The 18,763-nt window shown below is 39.4% G+C and overlaps 1 protein-coding gene across 1 annotated transcript in view; it reads right to left on the reverse strand.

Annotated features, from left to right (window-relative positions):
- LOC134342725 (transcription initiation factor TFIID subunit 4-like) overlaps positions 1 to 18,763 on the reverse strand; it is a 108,059-nt gene that overhangs the window by 39,447 nt on the left and 49,849 nt on the right. The window contains exons 2-4 of the mRNA XM_063041201.1: positions 10,082 to 10,236; positions 3,352 to 3,468; positions 2,323 to 2,472 (exon numbers count right to left, since the gene is read on the reverse strand). Coding sequence (XP_062897271.1) covers positions 2,323 to 2,472; positions 3,352 to 3,468; positions 10,082 to 10,236 — 422 coding nt within the window. The remainder of the gene's footprint in view (positions 1 to 2,322; positions 2,473 to 3,351; positions 3,469 to 10,081; positions 10,237 to 18,763) is intronic.

Below are 18,763 nucleotides of genomic sequence, written 5' to 3' on the forward strand. Positions count from 1 at the left end.
AAAAATTGAAGTGTCAAGATGTGCAAAGCTAACAGACACCTATCCACTTAGACTCAAGACTGAACGTGCTGTCAAAAGTGCATCTACTAAATACTGACTTGAATGGGGTGAGTAATTATGTAATCAATTATTTTTTTAAATATTTGTAATAAATTTAAGCCAATTTATAGAAATCTGTTTTCTCTTTGACACAAAGATTCTTTTCTGTTGATCATTGTTAAAAAGCCAGATTAAATCCAGTGTGATTCAATGTTGTAAAACTTGAAAACTTCTAAGGGGGTGTGAATACTTTTTATGGACGCCATATACTGATAATTACTTCCTATAGACATGTGCAGCATGATTTGCATTTTATGAACCAAGACTAGTTTTGTCCAGTCACTTTATAGCTTTCCAAGTGTTCTATTATTGTATTTTCTACAATAGACACTCAGTGTTCACTTTATCAGGTACACCTGCACATTAATCCAAATATCTAATCAGCCAATCATGTGGTGGCAACTCAATGCATAAAGGGATGTAGATGTGATCAAGAGGTTCATTTGCTAGTCAGACCAAACATCAAAATGAGGAAGAAATGTGATGAAATTGACCATGGAATGATTGTTGGTGCCATATGGGGATTTTCAAACACAAGGCTCTCTAAAGGTTACAGAGAATGGTGTGAAAAACAAAAAATTGTCCAGTGAGCAGCGGTTCTGTGGGTAAAAACACCTTGTTAATGAGAGAGGGTAGAGGAGAATGGCCAGACTGCTTCAAGCTGACAAGGCAGCAAATCATTCAAATAACTATGCATTACAACAGTGGTGTTCAGAAGAGCATCTCAAAATGCATAACCTGGAGATCCACTAAGTGAATGGGCTACAGCAGCAGTAAGTCTGCTTCACCTTTCAATCATGGCTAATTTATTTTCCCACTCAACCCCATCCTTCTGCCTTCTCCTTGTAACCTTTTACACCCTTACTGATCAAGAATTTATCAACTTCCACTTTAATTATACCCAATGAGTTGGCTTCTAAAGTAGTCTGCGCCACTGAATTCCACCAAGTCATCACCCTCTGGCTTAAGAAATTCCTTCTCATCTCTGTTCTAAAGGGGTGTTCTTTTATTCTAAGGCTGTGCCCTCTGGATCCTGATTGTCCCATTACTAGAAAGATCCTTTCCACTCTATCTACACCTTTCAATGTTCAATAGATTTGAATGACATTCCTCTAAACTGCACTGAGTACAGGCTCAGAAAGGCGGGGGGGGGGGGAATCAAAACTATGTTCACCCTTTCATACCCAGGATAATTCCCATGAATACTCTCGGGACCCGCTCCAATGCAAACATGTACTCTTTTGAGAGATGGGGTCCGAAACACTCTCAGTACTCTAAATTCAGCCTGACCAATGCCTTATTATGCTTTAGCATTACATCCTTGACCACCAAAGCATCCACTATTTCTAAAGCCACTTTCTTTACTACTCTAGGATTTTTATTAATAATAACTTCCTATAATTCCTCCCTCTCTTTACGCTTTTATATCCCAATATACCTGGGAGGATCTTTGAAACCTACTTTGTGTCCTCTGGGATCTACTTTGTACAACTCTTCTCATGTATCTATTGAAAATTTTCACCATTGTCTTTGTATGTTCCCTGTGAGCTTGTTCTCAGACTCCAACTCCCTCCTCTTAATCTTTTCGTTTTTTTTGTTGAAATCCATATTGCTCCCAATGTTCAGGTTTGCTACTTATTCTAAAAATTTTATATGCCTACTTTTTGGATCTAATGCTATGCCAGTTTTCTTTGTAAGCAATGGTGGAGTTCCCTTTACTCATTTTGCTGGGCACAAATAAATGAATATTTATGTTAATTCACCATTTTACCAATTAAATGAAGCACATGACCAAACACACACTGTAATATATACTGTTTTTGAATATTATCCATTGACTATCTATTATCAAACCAATCCTGGCTGCACAACCTTCAAGAATTGTTATTTTTAAAATCTTACAGTAAACTATTACTTTTGCACAGCTATCAAAGGCTACAATGGATATGTTTGTTTCATTCCATTGCTGTTGAGAGATAAAGATTAATTGGATTGAAAATACCTTTGGAAGTGTACTATTAAACTGAGAATTTCTTAATTTTGCCCCTATATCTTTTTCTTTATATGAACTACTGAGTATTATGCTTAATTTAGCTTTCAACTGAAATTTTATGAAAATTTAATTTTTTACATTCAAAAAGTTCTAGCCTCACAAGTAAGAGTTTTGAGCACCATATTGTTACTAAGCAGCTACTTCATGGGTTACATATAATTGGTTCTTACCGCTGACGCAGTGGGTTGCAGTATCTGTGACGTTGGAGCACCTGTGGCTGCTGTCAATGTCTGCACAGTTCTCTGTGGTGTTCCTGGTTGAACTGTTGTTGCTGTCCCTATAGAGGCTGCAGATGTTGCTCCACTTATTACAATCTGAGACTGTAAGAAAATTTAAATTGATCATTTTTTTTTGTAATTCAGTGATATGTGACATCTGATTTGCAGGTAACAAGGCCTCACTGACAGGAAGATGATTCATTACTAAAACATCTGGATGATGGATGGATAATGCTAGAAACCTCTTTCTTAAAAGATACCATAAATTCTTCCTGCCGATCCCAAAAGGGAGAAGGCCCCCACCAAGAGCATACATGATAGCCTATATTCTCTTAGAACTGTGTTGTAGTGGCAATCTACATTATGCATGCATTGCTGAAACAGGGCTCAAAACCACAACCTTAAAACTCAGCAGTACAGCTGATCAGAGGAAGAGATAATACATGGAAAATGAAAGTATATTATTTGATGAATTTGTATTAAAACTTACATGGGATAATTTAATAAATTGACTCTAATTCTTAAAGATTAGTATTTTCATTTAAGTAAAATAATACTGTCAAGTTCTGGGACAGTAAATTAAAAACAGGAAGTAGGCTATTCAGCACCTCCAGTTTACTTCATCATTCACCAAGACCATGTAGATCTGGATCTTAACTCATCCACCTACACGGTATCCTTGTATAACCTGAGAGAAAAATGAGATGTAGTGGTGGCTTTCCTATCTGTATCAATTTATTTTGCAAACCAGTGTCAAACTACAAGCTGGTCCTGGATGATGGAATTGAAACTATGGATGATTGCCCAAACATAGTGTGCAATGCAATTTCAGTAGAAAATGTAGTTTTAATTTGGTTCTTGTTTTACCACTTTGTTTCTTCTTTCCTACAGCCAGTGGTAGGCTATTGCTGCCTGTTTCTTTCCCCCTCAACTGAAATTGAATTTATTGTTTAAATTGATTAATCTGATTCAGAACAATACCTGTACAGTTGGAGGTCGCTGAAGTGCTGTCGTCACTTGTACTGCAGTCTGTGTTTGAGAAACTGGTTTGATGATTGTAGGTGTTACTTGCCGTGCAATTATTTGTGTTCCTGGTGCCTAGAAATGATAACGGAAAGCAAGAGGGGGAAAAAAAGAGGCCAGTCATTTATAGAGATTCTGATTGTTATAAAAACTGGAATGATTTTAAAAGTAATACTTTAATAATCAACATTGAAATACTCAGATTAGCAAATAAACATCCATTGTTTAAAGAAAAAGGTCTTCAGAGTAATGCACAAACAATAACTTGGAACTATTTAATGTCAGCTTTCAGCACCTCGGAGAGTGAACAAATCTGGAAAAATAGGTGGTAGGTCATCTCTCCTGAAGGGCATTAATGAGTTGGTTAGGTTATCATAACCACTGATGGCTATATTTTAATTGGATGCTATCCTAAAATAATATTAGAACATAAAACAGTACAGCACAGGAACAGGCCCTTCAGCCCACAATGCTGTGCCAAACCAATTAAATCAGTAATCAAATGGCCAACTAAACTAACCTCTCTGTTGACATAATGCTCATATCCTTCTATTTTCCTCACATTTGTGTGCCTATCTAAATGTCTCTTTAAAAAGTCTCTAATGCTTCTGTCTCTAACACCACCCCAGGCAGCACATTCTAGACACTCACCACTCTGTGTAAAGAGCTTGCCCCTCACAGCTCCTTTGAAATTCCCACTCTCACCTTAAATACTTCTGGTATGAGATACAATTCCTGGTAAAATACTGCCTGTCTGTCTATGCCTCTCAATATTATAAACTTTTATCAGATCTCCACTGCTCAAAAGAAAACAAACCAAGTTTGTCCAACCTCTCATTATAACATATGCACTCCAATCCAGGCAATATGCTGGATTAGGTAAACTTCCTCAGCACCCTCTCCAAAGCCCCAATATCCTTCTATAATGGGGTGACGAGAACTGTATGAAATACTCCAGATGTGGCCGAAATAGGGTTTTACAAAACTGCAAAATAATTTCCTGATCTTTGAATTTAGTGCTTCGACGAATAAAGGCAAGCAAGCCACCTTAACCACCCTACCAACCTGTGTAGTGACTTAACCACCCTATCAACTACCTGTGTAGTGACTTTCAGGGAGCTATTGGAAGGTATTTTATGTCTAAGTGGTAGAATTTGAATTCATGACACCTGAGCTGCTAATTGAGTATTACAACCTCACATTGGATTCATCTATGGACATCTTATTAATATCAAGTGATTAAGAAGTTGGATTAGAGAAATTTGCAATAGGCTGAAATGGTTCTACTGGTTTAATTTAAACATAAGGAATGAGGAAAAATTAGCATTTAAAGTTGACAAAGTTGGATGCACAAAATGAGTGGATGTATGTGGATGTATTTGTAGCAGGACTAAAGTTCAGGTGTATTAACAAGCAAAATTGAAATTGTTCTATCAAGAGAGAACTATTTCCTATAGAATGGTCTTTACTTCCCCCCCCCCGCCCCGCCCCCATTGCCAGTAACAACTTCCATAAGATGTCAATCTGACCTTGGATAGGTAACCCCTATTCACATAGTGAATATTGATACAAATCAGGAAAATAACACAAGTAGCACGTTTCTGAATGACAGCTTCAACAACAAATGACCTAGCATTGCTCCTTTTTCTCTGGTCCCTATAGTTTTTCATATTTTCTTCTGAGATGAGTGGGAATATTTAAAGAAAAGAGCACTTGCCAAAAATGAAACTTCACCAAAAATTATTTTGCCAAGTTGTATAGTCTTAAAAAATATTCAATTACTAATATTTATTTTTAAAAAGAATCATTTTTCTGAACCAATGAACTATTAATGATAAGTACAAAGTACAAAACTGAACAAGTACTCAGTGGTGAGCCACTTAACACATTCGGCTCTAAAGTCAGAACTCAAGACAGCTTCTACATTTTGGTTCAGATCTACATGGTCAGATGTATCAGCTTTAAAAAAAACACTTCAACTGATCCAACTGTTGAAGTGTGGTAACTGTATGGGAATATTTAGATGGGTATCCAATACCATGAATTTTGAAAACCAAATTTTAAAAGAAATAAAGACTTGAAGATAAGATGTTTATCAATTATGTCTGTAATGCTCAATTAGTCCATTCATGATACAGTAACATCATTTTCAAATAATTCCAGACAGAGGGATCACTTGCCTTTTGTACCTTTTTATATTTAAGAGTATAGCAATATAATTGTGGGCTATAAAACTAACCATGAACACTTACACATTACTGACCATGAATTCTGATATATCCTTGTGAAGGGTTTCATTAAGAAGTCTAGATGAAACACAACTTATCACACTACCAAGATTAAAGACTAAATAAAGACACATAGTTTAGGTTTATATGAGTAAATTGAAATGTTATAAAAGCTACAGTCCTGAAAAAGACCAAGTTTAGATTACATCATATTAGAATTAGCCTCAAGTGAAACTTATTACACGGAATACCAGTAGTAACACTTGAATCTAACTATAGTAGATATAGCTACAATAGAATTAATATACAGAACTATCCAGTACACTTAGATTGTGCTAAAATTGTTCCAGATGATCGCAAGGTTGCTTTTCAAGTTATTAAAAACTTTTTTTCATAATGATAGAGCTTTCTCTGGCATGTAAAATTGGTTAAGAATAAAGTCCTGATGAAGGAGCTCAGCCTAAGAGTCAACTGTTAATTCCTTTCCATGGATGTTGCCCGACCTGCTAAGTTCCTCCAGCATTTTGTATGTGTTACTCTGGATTTTCAGCATCTGCAGAACCTCTTGTGTTTATTATTATTATTCTAAACTAGTTATTACATAAGAAAGCCCAGAAAACAACAAATGATTAACCCAGTCTGTGTGTTTAAAATACAACTAATCCCTTTACAAAATAACTTTCCATTAAATTAATCATTTTTACTCAGTTCCATTATAGTGCTAAACCCACAGAGTTGGCATCCTACAAATTGCAGTCTTTCTTCTTGACATTCACGTTGTCAATATGCAGTTCACTTGGGGAAATTATCAAATACACTAGGTACTGCTGATAATGTCAAGATAATAGCTTGAATTTGTAATGATGCTGCAGGGCCCAGAAGAAAATTTGACATGGAATTATCCAAACAAATAAAAAGACACTGGGGAAAGAGATGCCACTGGAACAAAGAAAGTTTTTTTTCCCAGAGAATCTGTGAAGATAACGGAGCCCTATTTTTACAACAGTGATTAAATTGGAAAACCAATATGAAAGAGAGACCTTGAGACTGTCATGTTTTGGTTTAGTGTTAAAAGAAACCTTGTACATGTACTTTGCACTTTCCACATTTTAGCAACTTAAATTTTCACCAAATATCAAAAGACTGCAGATGTGGAAAATAAAAACAGAAAAAGCTGGAAAGGCTCAGCAGGACTGAGAACTTCTGTGGAAAAGGAAGCAGAGTTAGTTTCAAATTGAAGATCTTTTTCTCTTCCAACAGCTGCTGCCTCACTGCTGAAGATTTTCTGTAATTAATTATGACATTTCAATCACTGATCAGTTCAAGCAGCAACATATCATTCAGAAAAGGTGCCATGTCAATCAGGTTGATATTAGGAACATAAAAATTCATGTTTAAAAACAATCTTGAGATGATTTTTTTCTAAAATGTTCTGCATTTTGAAAATATTATTTACCATTCTGGCATCGAATTTAATTTCCTGGTATTTCCTACCATAAAAATACTATGCTAGAATCATGTGCTAAGATGATGACTCCTATTTTTCTATTAAGTAAACTTTCTGCAGATTTTTCTCAAAGTTCTAAGTAAACTTATTATCAAAGTATGTATATATTACCATATATTACCTTGAGATTCATTTTATTGCAGGCATTTACAGGGAAAAATACAACAGAATTAACAAAAATTCATACACAAAGACGGACAAACAACCAAACTGTAAAAGAAAACGAATTGTACAAATAAAATTACCAAGAACATGAGTTGTAAAGTGTCCTTGGAAGTGAGTTTGGAGGTTGTAGAATCAGTTCAGGGTAGTGGTAATTGAAGTTATCCATGCCAGTTCGGGAACCTGATGATTTAGGGTACTAACTACTCCTGAACCTGGTGCTGTGGGACCCAAGTTTATGTACCTCCTGCCCAATGTTTGTAGAGAGAAGAGAGATGGTGAAGGTATATGATAATTGAATGCTTTCTTGTGGCACTGCTCCATGTAAATGTACTCAATGGTGCGGTGGTAATTGCCTGTGATGGACTGGGCTGTATCCACCATTTTCTGTAACCTTTCCCATCCTGGGCAATGATGTTCCTGTATCAGACCATGATGCAACCATATACTCTCCACTGTGATCAATAGAAGTTTGTCAAAGATTTTGGTGATATGCTGAATTGCCCTTTCTACGTTGAAGCACTGCATGCCTTCTTTGTGATGACTTGTGTTTCCTGTACTTACAACACCATAGAAGGATGCTATTTGATCCATGAGTTCATGCCAATCCCATTTATCCCATTCCCCTCTCCATGCTTCTCTATACTCCCCAATCTTCAGGAGTTCAGGGGAAAGAAACTGGAGGTCCATGAGCCAGTTCTCATCAGAGGATCAGAGGTGGTGAGCATCAGCAATTTTAAATGCTTCGGAGTTATCATTTCGGAGGTCCTGTCCTGGGCCCAGCACACAAATACAATTATGAAGAAAGCACGGCAGTGCCTCTACTTCTTTAGAAATTTGCAAAGATTTAGCATGACATCTAAAAATTTGACAAACTTCTATGAATGTATGGTGGACAGTATACTGACTTACTGAATCACAACTTGGTATGGAAACACCAATGCTTTTGAATGGCAAATCCTACAAAAAATAGTTGATACAGCTTAGTCCATCACAGATAAAGCTCTCCCCAACACTGAACACGTTTACACCAAGCGTTGTCACAGGAAAACAGCATCCGTCATCAGGGACCCCTACCACCGAGGTCATGCTCTCTTCTCACTGCTGCCATCAGGAAGAAGGTACAGGAGCCTCAGAACTCACACCAACAGATTTAGGAACAGTTAGTATCCCTCAAACATCAGGCTCTTGAACCAAAGGGGATAACTTCACTCAGCTACTAACACTTGCCCCGTCATTGAAATATTCCCCCAAACCACGGATTCATTTCCAAGGACTTTTCATCTCGTGGTCTCAAAATGTCTGATAATATTTATCTAATAAATAATATCTATTATTAATTCTTTCTTTTTGTATTTGTACAGTTTGACTTTTGTACCCTGGTTGAATGCCCAAGTTGGTGTGGTCTTTCATTGATTCTATTATGGTTATCAGTCTACTATGAATTTATTGAAAATGCCTGCAAGAAAAAATGAATCTCAGGGTTATAAATGGTGACATATGTACTTAGATAAAAAATTTACTTTAAACTTTAAATCTATTCTGTTTCACACATGCTCATTAACTAATTCTGATTCATATTGTCATTAGTTTACACAAAAGGGTAACATACTGAACCCAAATCACTTAACACATTTTTCAAATATGGTAAGAAACCAAAGCATCCAGATGAAAGCACACTGTCATTTAAACAACATGCAAATTTCACACTGGCACTAACCAAGTGTAGAATTGTCCTCAGGTGCCTGAAGCTGTAAAACTTGTAAAAATAATCTGTAAGACTGTATGCAAGTAGTTGCTTAAATTACTAATTTTATGCCAATTGATCTTCTGGAAATCCTACTTTGCAGCCTACCAGCACTGCCATATTCTATTTGTAATGCTCTCAACAAGTATGGATAGAAAATTGGAAAGGAGGAGAAAAGCAGCAATTATCAATTAGGAACACTATTAAGAAGCCAATTCATACAATAATTACATCTTAAGATTTTATCACCAAGATCTTTTGTGAGGAAATTCCATTTCCTTGCAATTAATGTTGAGTGCAGAAACTATTTTCCATCTAATGATTGTTTAAAACTATTTTGAGAGCACATAGTTGAAAATATATGTTTATGGATTAACTCTTACATAATACTGAATTTATTTGCTAAAGGGCATCTATTGCTGGCTTGTAATAAATAAAGTGTAGCATAGTACTTCTAATTAGTTTTCCTGCTTTCAATCCATAATGAAAGGTAGGAAAACGTTTTGAAGATTATAAGAACCTTACATTTTGCTCGGATACTAACAGATGTGTGCAGAAAATATGTTCCACCAGACTCTAGGACAGTTTCTATCCAACTGTTACCAGACTCTGGAACAGACCTCTTGTAAGATGAGATGGACTCTTAGCCTCATAATTTACCTCATTATGATCTTGTACTTTATTGTTTACATGCACTACACTTGTTTTGGTAGCTTTTACACTTTATTCTGCACTGTTATTGTTTTACCATAGTCTAGCTCAGTGCACTGTGTAATGATTTAATCTGTACAAGTAAACAAACTTTTCACTGCATCATAGAACATGTGACAATAATAAACTAATACCAATCACATCCAGATATGCTTTTGACAATAAAAATAATTTTCAAATCCAGACCGATTTCCATTATTTGGACAAAATTGCACAAAAAGCTTTAAATTAGATTTAATTAGGAGTGAATAAAATGCAATGGCAAAAGCAAAGCAGGCAAGACTGCATTACAATAACTAGGCAAATCCAGTTTCTGAGGTATCTTCACCTTACCTGTACAGTTGAAATCTGAACTGGAGGAGCACTAGTAGGTGTGGCAGATCGTGAAGTGAGTGCCCCTTGAGACTGAGCTTGTGACTGCATCTGCTGCAGAGCTTGCTGGGGAATCAGCATCAACTGCCCACTGTCGCTACGCACAAGGACCATTCCTAGACACAGGAAGAAATTAATTTAGGATTCCAGTTCACTAAGATTCTGGTAAAGGATATTTTCATCCACTTTCCATCCTCACACAAAATTTGATAAGTAAGAACTTAGTTTGAGCATGGTAAATACATTGGTACAGCTTTATCCACGATACCATTAATCAAAGGCTGCCCCCACTACTCCAAAAAAAAAATGGAACATCAATTAATACAAACACAAGAGATTCTACAGATGCTAGAAATCCAGAGTAATATACACATGAAATATTGGAATAACTCAGCAGGTCAGGCAGCACCTACGGAGGGAATAACGAGTTGACATTCCGGTCCAAGATCCTTCATTAGGATCTGATGAAGAGTCACTGCCAGAAACATTGACTGTTTCTTTCTCTCCATAGAGGCCACCTGACCTGCTGAGTTCCTCCAGCATTTTGTGTTAAGAGTAATACCTTCTTAGAGTATTCATATTTAAACAATAATTCCACATTCTCAAGATATTCCTCAGTACTTCACAGACAATTAATTAATATCTATAGACAAATGTGACATCAATTTGTACAATGAAAAGTTCACAAATTGCAGATGAGATAAATAACCAGCTGGCAAAAATTAACAGGCAAATCCCCTATTGTTCTTTGAGAAAATTCTGTGGGGTCTTTTGCATCCACTTGAGTAGATGGGCAGGAAATTCAACTGGATAATGCAGCAACATGCAATTGAAAATTTACTTATTTCCCTAATAATGACCATTTCTGGTTCATCCTTCATAATTCAGTCTTAAAGAGTACTTCCTGTCATGAGTGATCTTGCCAGCATGTGCAAATTGACTTAATCTCTGAAACAATATTCCTTTTCGAGTATTGAAAGGAACTTAGACCATACTGTCCTACAGTTGTCTCCTGTCAAGTACTTCTGAAACATATATATAAAGCCTGAGCATTTATCCCATCAGAACCCACTGCCGCTCTCAATTAACTGAATCACCATTAGCAGTACTCCCCACTGATCAGAGTCCACTTGCATGACAGTGTGATCTCAGATCCATCTCAACAATGGCAGTGAGCCTTTAATTTCTTCTTTTCCAATCATACCTTCTCACCATCTCCAACAAGCCTGACTAAATCTCAATCATTGCACAACTAGACACCTAAGGAACAATTTGAAACGTCTGATCCCCAGCCTATAATCACAGAAAATAACAAACTTGAGCAAGTCTGCAGATGCTGGAAATCCAAAGCAACACACATAAAATGCTGGAGAAACTCAGCAGGTCAGACACCATCTATGGCAGCCTTTCTCAACCTCTTTGCCCTGGAGGAAACCTTGAAATAATTTTTAGGTCTCAGGGAACCCCTGCATGAAAATTATTATATCTAGAACTCATGGTATGTTAGCGTGATCAGTAAGTTTTAGATAATAATAATCCGAAAATAATTGTCAATGCTCTTTTGAGTAGAGAATGAACTTTTAGCAAACAATAACAGATAGTTAAGCTTACTTTACCTTTCTTGAAATTACTCTTTCTTTCTCTTTCACAAATCTTAAAAACTCATAAGACAAACATAATAAATTTCTCAATTCTAGGTCAAACTTGAGATAAGCACACACAGGTTTTACTTGCAACTGAAATGAAACTATTTCTATCCTTGCTCTGATACTTGTCAAACAAGAAAAAGCTTGCTCACATATGTAAGAAGTTGAAAATGGCAGCAAAATGTTCATTGCTTTCCTATGAATGGCAGGATACTCCTCTTTCACAGAAATCCAGAACCTGTCCAGGAGCAGGTCAGTAAATCCCATCTTGAGTGCATGATCAGACTACCTCACAAAGTTCTTCGTCTTCTCTCAAAGTCAAGTTCTCAGGCTGAGCAGAAGACTCAGACAAACGATCCCTCACCCAGTCATACACTTTCATACACTTGCTTTGAAAGGGAGGAAAATTACAGTTCAATTTTGTTCTGCAATTCTTCCAGGTGGTTTTCAATAAGACTTGAGACTTTTTGATATTCTTCCTCACTCTCAAGTTCAAGCAGCAGTGGAAACATTTCAAGATTTCCTTTTGCAACATGACTTTTTCCCAAAGATTCAGTTTCCTTTTAAATCTAAGAATCTTGTTACTTGAAGTCAAAACATCTTCTCCAGGGCCTTGCAGAAACTTGTTCCAACTTGTTCATATGATGAAAATTTTCTGTTAAGTAGGCTAGTGTCTACAGCCATTCTTCACCTTCAAAGTACTCAACAAAATCTGGCCTACTATTTTCTTTAAAGTATTCCTGCAATTCACCTTTCAGTTCAAACACTCTGTTAAGAACTCTTCCTTTGCTAAGCCAACGGATTTCAGTATGTAGCAAGAGATTGGTATGCTCTTTGTCCAGGTTTTCAGCTTTTTTTAAAAAACAGAACTTCGAGTGAACTGGTCTTAAAGCTACTAAATAACTTGCTTCCGAGTCCTTTTACTGACTGACTTTATTTTCAAAAGTTTTAATCTGTTTGTTTTGAGATTCCAATAGCCGTTTAAAATAATTGGTACTTTTATGTGTCATATGCCTGTGACTTGTCATTAAGTGTCTTTTCAATTTTGCTGGAGCCATTCCTACATTTGTAATTTGATTGCCAAAGACTAGGCACAAGGGAATAGGACAACTTGGACCACTAGTACATGTAAAACCCATTGATAAGTAGCTTTCATTGTAAAGGTATGGTACTGGCTAATTACTTTAGTCCCATCCACTGCTTTTGACCCCAGGACCCAGAAGAGGCTGGCGGACTTCTTCTGTGGCAACAGGAGGAATTGGGTCTCTGCTGTGGTCTCGAGTCTTCTGATCACGGAGGGTGGTCAGTAATTGGTGCATGTCCACACCTAGCTAACAGCTCTCCGTCCCAGGACTCTGCAGAGATAACTGTGCAGAGACCACCTTCCAAGATGGCATGCGCTGGCGATGCACTTTATCTGCCGGAGGCACTGCCTGCAGGAAGGCTCACGGTTTCCAGTGGAAAGCATCAGTCACACCTCTTTGAGGGAACCGCCTCGCTTTTACTGAGAGCTGTCGAGGGTACAGGGTCTACTCTCATCTAGACAGGGTGCTCCTGTGCTAGTGAGGGATAGTGTTCTAGCTGCCTGGGGTACTGGTCCTCATCCTATCATGGAGGTTGTTGACAGGCTTGGGGAAGTGGAGAGGTTGCGGCTGCACCACCACCTGATGGGCTGGAAGAGCTCGTTGGACTCAGGCCCTGGGATACAACACGGGAGAGGGTCCCGCACAATGTAAGCCATCTCACACGGTGCCATTCCCTGATGCTCTAAAGCATTTCTTGTATGGGCTGCACTTGCACATCTTTCAGTTCTTTGCCTTCATCTGCCGACCAGACTCACCTTGGCAGTCTGTTTTACGATCTGGCAGCGGAGGTTGTCCCCAGCAGAAATCTCTTTATGCAGGGGTCCTTCCTCAGTACATTGGGGACTTGGGGTGCAAGGTGTTGCATAGAGCAGTACCATGCAACAGGTTTTCAATCAAGTTCACTGATACCCTGTCCACCTGTCCATTCTGTGGCCAGGAGTCAGTGCCAGGAGCCATATACCATGTGTATATGGAGTGTGAGAGGTTGCAGCCCCTATTTGAGTATCTGAAGGGGCTGCTGTTCAGGTTTTGGTTGCACTTCAGCCCCGTGCTTGTTATATACAGGCACCCAGTATGGAAGGAGGGCGGGTCGCAAGAAGGATCTACTGGTGGGCTTACTCCTGGGCTTGGCTATGATGACCATTCACGGGTCCAGGCGGCGGAAAGTTGAGGGCTCTGCCTGCCCATCTTCTGAGGATACATCCATGGCTGGCTGTCCTTGGAGAGGGAGCATGTGGTCACAATGGGTACAGTGGGGATTGCCAGGAGTGGTGGGCTCCCTAGGGAATTGACTGTTTTACAACAGTAATAATTATATTTTAATTTGAATTTATTCACTGTCTTGTAAATACTGACTGTACTTTGTGTATTTGTTGTGTAAATAAACTTTTTATAGCTTTGTAAAAAAAATGGTCTTTTTATGTGGACCGTTGTTGCACTAGTGCAGTGAAGTAACTCAGAAGATTGTAATTCTTCATCATGGTCCTTATCAGAATTGTCCATTGGCCTAGGCTCTCTTCCATCTCACACCTCCTCTTCAAAAATCACCACTTTGGACTACCTTTAGAATGAAAATTTCCCTCTATGTTTCTCTACACCAGTAGTTTGTTCGCTCCCATAAGTCAGTCGGCAGTGCATCGGGGAAGTTGAGGGAGGTAGTTCGGGAGGGAGAGGCTGATGTCACAGCCCAGTTGGGCAAATCCATTCAATGCTCGGAAAATGCACTTCACGCTCCTCATCAGCCTACCGTCCCCCCTCTGTGCAATACAGTGCTCACCAATAATCAGCTTACTGTCCTCGCCTTTCTGCAGTACAGCACTCACCAACTATCAATCCACCGTCCACCCCTTCATGCAGTACAGCGCTCATCAATTATCATCCTACCGTCCTCCCCACCATGCAATACAGCGCTCACCAATTATCATCCTACCATCCTCCCCACCATGCAACATAGCGCTCACCAATTCTCATCCTACCATCCTCCCCACCGTGCAATACAGCGCTCACCAATTCTCATCCTACCATCCTCCCCACCGTGCAATACAGCGCTCACCAATTCTCATCCTACCATCCTCCCCACCGTGCAATACAGCGCTCACCAATTCTCATCCTACCATCCTCCCCACCGTGCAACATAGCGCTCACCAATTCTCATCCTACCATCCTCCCCACCGTGCAATACAGCGCTCACCAATTCTCATCCTACCATCCTCCCCACCGTGCAATACAGCGCTCACCAATTCTCATCCTACCATCCTCCCCACCGTGCAACATAGCGCTCACCAATTCTCATCCTACCATCCTCCCCACCGTGCAATACAGCGCTCACCAATTCTCATCCTACCATCCTCCCCACCGTGCAATACAGCGCTCACCAATTCTCATCCTACCATCCTCCCCACCGTGCAATACAGCGCTCACCAATTCTCATCCTACCATCCTCCCCACCGTGCAATACAGCGCTCACCAATTCTCATCCTACCATCCTCCCCACCGTGCAATACAGCGCTCACCAATTCTCATCCTACCATCCTCCCCACCGTGCAATACAGCGCTCACCAATTCTCATCCTACCATCCTGCCCACCGTGCAATACAGCGCTCACCAATTCTCATCCTACCATCCTCCCCACCATGCAACATAGCGCTCACCAATTCTCATCCTACCATCCTCCCCACCGTGCAATACAGCGCTCACCAATTCTCATCCTACCATCCTCCCCACCGTGCAATACAGCGCTCACCAATTCTCATCCTACCATCCTCCCCACCATGCAACATAGCGCTCACCAATTCTCATCCTACCATCCTCCCCACCGTGCAATACAGCGCTCACCAATTCTCATCCTACCATCCTCCCCACCATGCAACATAGCGCTCACCAATTCTCATCCTACCATCCTCCCCACCATGCAATACAGCGCTCACCAATTCTCATCCTACCATCCTCCCCACCGTGCAATACAGCGCTCACCAATTCTCATCCTACCATCCTCCCCACCATGCAATACAGCGCTCACCAATTCTCATCCTACCATTCTCCCCACCATGCAATACAGCGCTCACCAATTCTCATCCTACCATCCTCCCCACCATGCAATACAGCGCTCACCAATTCTCATCCTACCATCCTCCCCACCATGCAATACAGCGCTCACCAATTCTCATCCTACCATCCTCCCCACCATGCAATACAGTGCTCACCAATTACCAACGGCCTCCCCTATCTCGCGTCAAAAACTGAGAATGGACTCCAGCAAATAAACACGGTCCTACTGCATACTGCCATACTGAGCTAAGAGACCCCGAACAAGATTGCTAATGGGGCTGCTTGGTCACTGCCCACCACTGCGTTAGCATCGCACGTTGCACCAAGTTAAAAAAAAAACAATGTTTTATTTTGTTTTAATCATGATCTCTCGCGGAACCCCAGTTGTGAAACCCTGATCTATGGAAATGAATTGACAGTTAATGTTTCGGGCTGAGACCCTTCTTCAGGGGCCTATTATCACAGAAGCAATTTAGCAAGGTACTTGAAATCACTTATACCAGTTTTTGATTAAACCAGCTGTAATTTTTTCCCCAGTTGATTAGATTTTATTAAATTAGATTATGAGGACAAGCAGTCCTCTTTTATTGTCATTTAATGCATGCATTATGATACAATGTTTCTCCAGAATGATATCACAGAAACACATGACAAACCGGCTAAAAAACTGACAAAAACCACACAATTATAACATATAGTTACAACAGTGCAAAGCAGTATCGTAATTTGATAAAGAACAGACCATGGCACGGGAAAAAGTCTCAAAGTCTCTCGAAAGTCCCATCATCTCACACAGACGGTGAACCTCCAGCGCCGCAAATTTGCCGATGCAGCATCCTAGAAGCACCCAACCACAGTCTGACTCAGAGTCCGTCCGAAAACTCCGAGCCTCCGACCAGCTCTCCGACACCAAGCACTATCTCTGCCGAACACTTCAACCCCGGCCCTGGCAACAAGCAACAGGCAAAGCCAAGGATTTGGGGCCTTCCCCTCTGGAGATTTTCAATCGCACAGTAGCAGCGGCAGCGAAGCGGGCATTTCAGAAGTTTCTCCAGGTGTTCCTCCGTGCTTCTCATGGCTGTCTCTATCAAATCAGGATTATGCACAGCCCCTAGTTATACATACGATAGCATTCGGAACGGCCGTGCGCACTGCGTCGTGCCGCCATCTTCTCCTCCCTCCTCCTTTATAGTGCAAATGCGAAGTTCAGGCTCCAACATGTTTTGCAAAGTGCAAAAGTGCACTCTATGGAAGACCATGTTACTTTTGAAATCAACTCTAGGTTTCTACATCTAACTACACTCAGAGCTTCAGAAGTGGTAGCCAAATTTTCTATTTTTACATATGGTAGATTTTATTTAATATTTTCAATTAAAAGTCAATTTTAAGCACTTTTATTTTGAGCGACCAGAATTTTCAGAATTGCACAAATTAGGGGTGTGGAGGCCAAGAATCTAGATATACCACTAAAAGCTTATAATCACATGTCAAAATACAAGCAACTAAGTGCAAGTCAAAAAATCATACCTTCTTGGTATTCATTTTAAAAGTGATAAAGTAGTTCAAAATGACTGCTTGGGACAGTGGTGCCCTGTAACAGAGGCACACATCATAGATGCACCTCACAATAGTTTGACAAGAAAATGTTTGAGGACAGCATGGAAAGCTGAACTACAGCATTCAGCACAAGAGGAAAAGGTGAACCTAGTCCTTTTTGTACTCATTGGCCACACTGCCCTCAAGACTCTCTCCGCGTAGTGTCAATGACACCTCTGTGGAGCAAACAGAAGTTCATCAAGGCCCAGCTTTCTAAGAACAAAGAGGCTGTGTGCACTGTGCTTCCCTGAGATCCTAGTCCTCTTCTATGTTTTCAAAGGTTGATCTAATTTAAATCCTCATCTCTATCCTGATTACTATCAATGGAAATATTTTCTCATGCAGGAAGGCAAGGGGGAAAAAAATCAACAATTAAAGGTATACACATTTTAAAAATGTTTTCTATGAAGTCTCATGTTTTTCTAATAGTGCTGATGGCCTCATCAACATCATTACAGATTCCACGTAATTGCCAGGCTACAACTGTTTCCTTATAGAAAATAACAGAACTGGTTTGAATGGATGAGCTGTGTTTTCACTTCTCATGCAGCTTGCAAAAACAGATTTGATTTGGTTGACAGGCAAAGTTGCAGAATGGAGTCACTAAAGGTTTAGAAGGGAGTCACCAAATCTTTTCTAATGCTTCAAATAGTTTTGTAAAACTGAAACTATCTAAGAATTTAGGCCATCTGCAGTAAATAGGTTAAAATGATTTTTTTATAAGTTGGCAATATGTTTAACTCAAAACGTATGAAATATATAAACAAGGAACATATTAGCATGACCTTCATTCAAAAAGATCATGAATTATCTGATTACACCTCAACTCTGCCTTTATCTTCTTACTAATCAATTTATGTAGTCCTGTCTTAAACATGTTCAAGTATTATGCTTCCACCATCACTGATGAAGGATATGGTTGCAATGGAGAGTGTTCGGAGGAGATTTACCAGAATGTTGCCTTGATTGGAGGATTTTAGCTATGAAGGTGAGTGGATAGCAAGGCATGTTTTCCCTGGAGTGGAAATGGCCATCCAGTAATCTCACAGGTATACAGGGATTGGATGATCTTATTTACGAAAATCCAACTTCACACAAATTCCACCATACATTACAGCTAGTAATAACAAAATGTTTCATGACATTCATTAATAATTAGATACTTTATAGGTTCTACTAGTTTAATTCATCATTATCATCAATGTCATGTGCTGTGTTGTATTGACGTGAGCGATCAAGGTCTTATCCATGACCATGATTGTGCTTAG

Source organism: Mobula hypostoma, chromosome 2 (assembly GCF_963921235.1).
Source record: "Mobula hypostoma chromosome 2, sMobHyp1.1, whole genome shotgun sequence".
NCBI lineage: Eukaryota > Metazoa > Chordata > Chondrichthyes > Myliobatiformes > Myliobatidae > Mobula > Mobula hypostoma.